The 8,417-nt window shown below is 38.6% G+C and overlaps 1 protein-coding gene across 1 annotated transcript; it reads left to right on the top strand.

Annotated features, from left to right (window-relative positions):
- The first annotated feature begins 7,672 nt into the window (after positions 1–7,672).
- LOC114491169 (60S ribosomal protein L17-like) lies at positions 7,673–8,161 on the top strand. Its single transcript, XM_036020125.1, has one exon. The coding sequence runs from the start codon at positions 7,673–7,675 to the stop codon at positions 8,159–8,161; it is 489 nt and encodes a 162-aa protein (XP_035876018.1).
- Positions 8,162–8,417: the final 256 nt, after the last annotated feature.

Raw genomic sequence — 8,417 nt, 5'->3', positions numbered from 1 at the left:
GCACCTGCTAGACCAGCGACTTGCAGCTTGTTTCATCTCAGGGCACACAGAAGCTGATTACTAAAATTCTGTGGCACGCCAAAACAATAGTTGTTGCCGATCCTGCAAAAAAAAAAAAGTAGGTATAATTTTGATTCATTCACACTGGACAGCTATTGCTGTGTTGGCTCTTGTCATTTTTTATTTGACAGGCTAAGGAAAAAGAGGTCAGTGCCCCTGACTAAATAGTCAGGTGTTGCGTGTTTTAAAGATTCGTGCGGTGCACCAGTGTGCCTGCCGTGGCTCGCAGGTTGAAAATTGCTGTTCTAGGCACTCCAATAGTTGTGGAACAAGTGAATAAATTATACGGAGAAAAGTCACTGGAAAAATTGCCAACTTTCTTCTTTGTTTGCAAATACTTTTCAAATGTTTTTTTTTTCTTGTTGAAAAAACACACACTACCATACCCCCTCTTCTATGTCACAAAATGAGATTTCAGAGTAAGAGTAACCACACTGCAGCTCACCTGACCACAACCCGGAGACCCGCTGCAAGGCCCGTGGGCCAGCAGCGTCGTTTAAAGTCAAGGTTGGACGTAGTTTCCATGTTTATCACTATCCCAAAGGCTCACATAGAAACACTTTAAAGATGGCACTTCAGCTCCCTGTGGCTAATGTGTTGTTATTTTTAAGAGACAGGTGTAATGTAAAATTTCAGCCCTACAAAAGCTTTTTTTAAAAAACAAGGTAAAAGAAAAAGAGATTCTCCAGAAATGGGGTAAATTTGAAATTTCAAAAACAAAGTTAAAATTGATCTGAAATTTGTAGTGCTAATACCAAAAGAAGCTGTTTTTGTCATCCCCCCTCCCCACCACTAAGCATGTTTGCAATTAAAAAAATGTCTTATCTACTTACTAATTCAGGTGCTTAACTTACATTGGTTTTATTACCCAAGAAATGGTGACTTTGTAAAAAGCCTTCAGGGCCTCAGATACAATGTTACTGTGAATAGCCTTCGAATGCACAAAGGTCCTAGGCGCAGCGTCAGTTCGGGGCCTCATCTTGATAAACCATGTTTTTACAGTGTGTCAGTATGTGTGGGTGTGGTCCAGGGGAGTGCCTGGAGTTCACTAAAGTTCATTTCGTTCCCAGCTGTTCTGCTTACTCACATCCAAATGGCTAATTGAAATGTTTTACCTCATACTCATTTGTCTCTTCGAACTTCATATTTGATTTTGTTTGAATCCACCGTGTGCCAGGTTGAAGCACTAGTGTTCATTCTTAAAGCAAGCCAAATTATTTAACATATTTCCAAACATGTGTGGTGTAAATAACAACTATTTTCTTTTTCAAAATGTTTTTTTAAACTGCTTTATTTTTAGATAGATATTTATGACTCAATTCAATTTATTCAAATTTGTAACATTAACACAGTCGCCTAGTTGGTGAACAAACTTGGTAAGTTTATTGGAAAGAGAGGCTCTAATATTTATTGGGCACAAGTCATGTGCCAGGCAAGTTTTTAAAATATTGACTCAACTTTTGAAAAAGTTCGGAAATGTATCATTGGAAGACAAAAAACTGTTAAGTTAACTACCCAGGTGACAGTCCTGATCAGTGAGGGAGCCAGAGAGTTTGGACCTAGGTCTGTCTGACTCCAGAGTCAATACTCTCTGTATAAGCAAGCACAGCATTAAGTTAATTTAAATGGTATACAGTAGATGATCAATCCTCAGAGTTCAGGTTGCAAAGTCAGTTTGGGTTAGTGTCATTTAGTTTGGTAACCAATATTCTAGGTAAGTCAGTTTCACCACCTGAGACATAGGAAAATATGTTAAGAATAGATCATGTATTTTATGTTAAGATGCACTGGCAATTTAAACACTTTGCTCTCTTTTTACCTTATCTTTTGCTTCAGTTAAGAGGAATTTCATGAAATACACTGTCATTTCAGAACACTTCATTTAAGAGAGAAAACAACAAATAGAATTTTAAAAGACAAAAGAATGCCAATAAAAGCTGTTTCCTAGTGTGTTCCATAGTATTAATGACACTATAATTAAAGTGTGAATTTAACTTTTACCACGGAACAAAGGTTGTTGAGAGAACCCGGATCTCCTGAGTTTAGGATCTCTACAAAACACCTTCTGTCTTAAGAACGTTTTATTTGAAGACACGGTGTGGACTATTGGTTAAGCACATACACTGCGTGCACCAGACTGGCTGGGTTTGAACCCCAGTTCTACCACTTCCTGTCTATATGACCTGTGTTGTGAGGACGCAGGTCAACATAAAAAATATTTAGAACAGTTCTAGGAAAATGTAAATTCTATAAAAGTTTTATTATTAATCTTAGTAGAGTTCATTTACTCTACTTTCATATAGATCACTAACTTTTCCTGCTTCCATTTCTCCCTTTAGAGTTTCTACCTATAAAAAAATAAAATTAACTATGCTTGTAAGGATTTTTAAAGCAAACCAGTCTCCATAACAAAAGGATACAACACTCCACGATTTTTGTTTATTACACAAACCAGAATATTCTATAGAAACCACCTTCTAGCTAATATAACTAGTATGGTCAATCAGAAACAAACACAATTAGATGACAACGTATGGGATAGAAAAATATAATTAGCCCTGGCTGGCGTAGCTCAGTGGATTGAGCGCGGGCTGCAAACCAAAGTGTTGCAGGTTCGATTACCAGTCAGGGTACATGCCTGGGTTGCAGGCCATGACCCCCAGCAACCGCACATGGATGTTTCTCTCTCTGTCTATCTCCCTCCCTTCTCTCTCTAAAAATAAATAAATAAAATCTTTTAAAAAAGAAAAAGAAAAATATAATTAAATAGTAAAGAGCAAACAAAGGTACTTTTATTCCATGAGAAAAATAAATTTTAGGCTTTGAAATAAAATATTCTACACAAGCAAGCAATAAGATTAAAAAAGGTATTTATATACACTAGGAGCTTCCGATGTAATAAACAAATAATAACACTTATCGAATAAGTGCTCATATTATTTTTGGTAATAAATACCATAAGATACTCAGAAAAAAGGAAATGCATCAGGATATTGAAATTAACAGAAGGCAAAGTTATCAGAATCCAGTTTATACAACATTATATTTTTAGCTCAGAATTGATAAAAAAGTAACATTTGCATGACTGAGTACCAAACTCATGATGAATTTGTGAAGATGAGCCCTCTACCCCGTCTACTGATTTTTTGATTCAGAAATCATATCAGGTTATTTTTAAGCTTTAACTTCATTGTGGGTATAAATTTGAAACATTATCTCAAATGTGAGGAAGCATGAAACAGTACATTGTGGGATTCAAGGAAACAAAAACAGCTCTTGGGGCCTCTTCTGTACCAAGCTCTTCCCTAAATTTGATCGCCCATTTTAATTATTTTGAGATCGTTTTGGTTTTGGGTACCACCATTAACAGTTAATCAGCACACAATGGAAAACACTGAGCACAATTATTTGAACAGACTGTTAAGATGACAAAGTAAACAAAGTAACAAATCCCAGTTATTTCTTTTCTTTCTTTTTTCTTTATGTCTGTTTCAGGAGCTCCTTGTCCTCACAGCTTGGATACAAAGTTAAAAAGGACAGTCTTTTTGTTTTGGGAGGTTTCAAGGTTGGCTATTGAAGATAAAGACAAAAAGAGGACGTTGTGACTCAATGTGATGTGCAAGAGGCCCAAGGAGAACAGTTTGGGAGTTGGGAATGGTTACTTTCCTTTAGGAAAGTCTAGAAAGATTGCATGGAGAAGTACGGGATCCTGATCAAAAAGTAAGAGATCATCAGGGAAAGAGTGAGAGGAAAGCAGGATGCCTTCTGTGGTTACTTTTTGAATCTATTTTAAACAACTGAACAATCTTGGGGAGCGTGCTGGGAGACCCCCAGAAAACAGCCTGGATGGATGCAGTTTGAGAAACAGTGTGGTTGGTTCCCTGCTAAGTTAATGGGCAGGTAATTGAACATTCAGTTGTAGGGAATGGGACCCTATAAATGATTGTCTAAATCAGGACACTTGAGAAAGAGCGGCACTATTAACCATCAGGCTAGGAGAACAGTGTAAATGGAGACTGTTCCAGGCAAGTTAATCACCTGGTCAGACACTATTTAAAGGGCACAAGTGTGAGGCAAGGCTCAATCAGGGCTCCTGCTCCCTTTTTCTGAGGTAGTCTTGGCTCTCTTCTTCTTTCTGTGTCAGTTTTATCCTTCATGCCGATTCTCTTATCATCGTAAGATGGCTGCGAACAGTTATCTGTACCTAATAGTTTTCCCTTCACAAGCAGGAGGGGAAAATTTTTTTTGGTTATTCACAACCACCTAACAAACATCTCAAGCTCTTTTTCCCCCTTACCAAAATACCCTTGATGCCACTGGCTGACTGGCTTCGGGTATGGCAAGGAAGATTAGAATGGACACACCGAGACCCAGCGAAGCAGGTAGGAAGGGAAATCACACCCAACCTGCCTGGTTTACATGTTGCTGGATTCGGTTTGCTAGTGTTGTGTTGAAGTGTTTATGCCTATATCCATAAGGGATATTGGTCTATAGTTTTGTTTCAATGTCTTTGGTTTTGGTATTGTTAACACTCACATCATAGAATATCTAGGAATTTCCCTCTTCTAAGTTTTGGAAAGTTTTTGAGGGACTTTTGTTAGTTTTTCTTTAAATATTTGCTAGAATTCACCAGGGAAACCATTGGGGCCTGCGTTTTTCTTTTGGGTAAGGCTGGATTTTTTTAAAAATTACTATTTTGATCTCTTGTTATAGGTCTATTCACATATTCTATTTCTTCTTGAATCAGTTTCAGTAGTTTGTATCTTTATAGGAAAATTTCCATTTCATCTCGGTTATCTAATTTGTTGACAAACACTTATTCATATCATTCCCATGTAACCCTTTTTATTTCTGTAAACTTAGTAGTAATGTCCCCTCTTTCAGAGCTGATTTTAGTATTTTGAGTTTTTTTTTCTCTTGGTCAGTATAGTTAATGTTGTTGATCTTTTCAAAGTCCTGGCTTCTGATTTCACTGATTTTTCTCTTTTTGAATTCTCTATTTCATTTATTTCCACTTTAATTTTTATTATTTTCCTACTTCTGCATGCATTAAGCTTAGTTTGCTCTTTCTTTTTCTAGTTTCTTAAGGTGGAAGTTTAGATTGTGAATTTGAGATGTTAAAATGACTTCCTTCCTCCCTCCCTTCCCTCCCTCCCTCTCTCCCTCCCTTCCTTCCTCCCTATCCTTCCTTTTATTGATTTTAGAGAGAGGGGAAGAGCGTATAAGAAACATTGATGCGAGAGAGAAGAATCAGTTGGCTGCGTCCTGCACCTCCCTGACTGGGGACCAAACCTGCAGCCCAGGATGTGCCCTGACTGGGATTGAACTGTCGACCCTCCGGTTTTCAGGAGGATGCCCAACCAACTGAGCCACACTGGTCAGGGATCTTCTCTTTTCATACACGTGTTTGCAGCTATAAATTTCTTTCCAGTCATACCATAAATTTTGGTACGTTGTAGTTTTGTTCCCACGCACCTCAAGGTATGCAGACAGGGCTCATGACAATGTCACTAAGCTAACTGTTCTTACCGAGATTCAGCTGTTTTTCTTAAACAGTCTCTTCAGACAGTAGGTCTTTGGTTAATTTCCAGAGTTCTAAAAAAGTTAGCTTTGAATTCTTTTTGCTAGTGTTCATATTGCTTTTAGTGTTTCAAAAATATAGAATTTAATACTTTTATGTTAGCTTGGAATATGTTACTAGAGGACTTAGAAGCTAAATAATGAAAGAGATAAAAGGGAGGAACATGATTAATTATATCATTTTTTTTGCAGAGAGGTACAATAAAATAAATCCTGAAATGAGCATTAAATTTGGCAATAAGAAGGCCATTTGTGACCAGGACGGCGTGGTTTCACCTTTGCTGGAGTGGATATGGATGATATTTTGAGAGTGAGAAGGGAGAGCAGAGAAAGAGGGAACTACGTGAAGGAAGCATGCTGTCAAGGAAGACTTTGGTTTCCTCTAGGAAATGAGATACCACAGCAAACTTCTAGGCTAATGCAAGTGACCGAGCAGAGAGCAGTGGCGGTATAGGAAAATACTAAAGGGGAGGTGACTGTATGGGACCCAGGCGGTGAATGGCAGTACAGGCCCTAACCAATGTTTAGGGCTCCGGAAAAATGGGACACCAAAAAAATAAGAACAATTAATTTTGAAATATATTCACGTTTAATATTTCTTTCAAGACTCAATGTGGCCAGCATGAGGAAAATCTAACATGTGTTGACATTTCTTAAATTCATGGTTTGGTGTTGTTTCTTATTTTGAACTTTATGTGATAAGGAGAAGGGAACTACATTTCTAATGTTAAGGGCTTCCGAATGCCTTCATCAAATCCTGGGTGCTCCCCAAGTCTGGGACAAGGTATACTGCCCACCAGGAATACTTAGAACACCTGTGATGGGGAAGGCCCAGTCACACGATGAGAAGGGTGCAGTGTGGGCACTAGGAGACTACAGTTGAACAAGCATCTCTCAGCTTCATGTCCATCTTTTGCAAATGGAAATAAAACATAGCTTTGTTTTCCTCCCTTGGGAGAAGCTTTCTCCTGTTGAACTTTCCGGCTATACCTTACCTGACCCATATCGAAGAAACATAAAATAGAAAATTTGTCATCTTGTCTCTTAGTTTGGAGGGGGCTTTTGGTAAATAGTAACAAAAAGTTAAGCTTGTAAATGTCTAGGGAATTGAGTTCAAAGATAGAAAGTTTCCAAAGTTTACCATAATTTCATGTTTAAAATTGTGGGCAGGTAAGGAGGGCTCAAGATATTTATTTAAATTTTGAAATAACTGATTTGGATTTTCTCCTTCTGTGGATGCACATATGAAATTATGCAAGACAAAATGCACAAATCTCAGTTTCTTATATGCATAACCTCCAAAACTTGAGAGTGTCTGAAAGTCATTCTGAAGGATATAATCTTTTTTTAAGATTTTATATATTTATTTTTAGAGAGGGAAGGGAGTGAGAGAGAGAGAGAGATAGAGAAACATCAATGTGCGGTTGCTGGGGGCCGTGGCCTGCAACCCAAGCATGTACCCTGACTGGGAATTGAACCTGCGACACTGGATATAATCTTTTTAAAGGGCTACCCCACGTAGTTATGCTCAATGTGATTCAGAATTAATGTCACTCATATGAATGTTCCATGGACAATGAAAATGAATAGAGATTTTAAAAATGTGCTCCAACTGAATTGTACTCAAGAATCTTTGTGGTGGTTCAATGTTACCTTCGTGGACACCTTGGAGCCCTGAACTGGAAAAGCCTAAGGAAAGGGGCTACTTCAAATTGGAGCCTATTACCAAGTCCCCACGACTGCTGGTGTTTTCCTGATGTAAGCAGTGTTCAGAATCCACACTAAAAATAGTAAGCATTTTAATAATAATTATACTCCGAAGGCCCCGAACAGTGTACTTACAAGGACTGCAGTAAAGGGAAAATCAGTATTTATCTCTAGAATATCACAAATTGTCTTGACCTAGCTCCTTTTTTATCAACATTCTAAGCAAACTTTTGTTTAATTTTGATAGTGTGTAGGTAACAAGGAGCTCCAAAATTGTAAGTAATGATTTCACTTTTCAGTGAGCCGCCTGAGGGGACCTCTGAAAATGGTTCACTATTCACTTGAGCAAAACCCCATAAAATCATGCAAATCAAGATATGCAATTCTTCATGCTCACTCAAAGAACACTCAGGCCATCAAGGATATGCTCATCTGGAAAGCCACCAGGTATCTAAAGGATGTCGCTTTGCAGAAGCAATGTGTTCCATTCTGTTGTCACAGTGGTGGAGCTGTTAGGTGTGACCAGGCCAAACAGTGGGGCTGGTGGCCCAAAAAGTGTGCTGAATTTTTGCTGCAAATGCTTAAAAATTCAGAGAGGAATGCTGAACTAAAGGGTTTAGATGCAGGTCCTCTGGTCACAGAGCACAGCCAGGTGAACAAAGCCTCCAAGATGTGGCACCAAGCTTACAGAGCTCATGGGTGCATTAACCCACACGTGGGCCAGCCCTGCCACACTGAGAGAATCATCGCCGAAAAAGAGCAGATTGCTCCTAACCCGGGAGAGGAGGTTGCTCGGAAGAAAAGGATATCCTAGAAGAAACTAAAGAAACAAAAACTTATAGCCTGGGTGTAAATTCAGAAAAAATAAATGCTAATTAAAGTAAAAAAAAGAAAAAAGTAAATGACGAACTGACATTAAGCTGCTTCTCACTAGAGCAAGTCCATCTGGTCTACCCCAGTGGCAGGGTATGCTCTGGAGAGGGGCTCATTTTGAAGGTAGGAGGATGTTTTCCTTTGAAAGGGGAGTAGACAGTTGACTACCCGGCTTCCATGTGCGAAATCTGCTGATG

Source organism: Phyllostomus discolor, chromosome 3, assembly GCF_004126475.2.
Source record: "Phyllostomus discolor isolate MPI-MPIP mPhyDis1 chromosome 3, mPhyDis1.pri.v3, whole genome shotgun sequence".
NCBI lineage: Eukaryota > Metazoa > Chordata > Mammalia > Chiroptera > Phyllostomidae > Phyllostomus > Phyllostomus discolor.
This window is presented reverse-complemented; position numbering and strand designations above follow the sequence as displayed.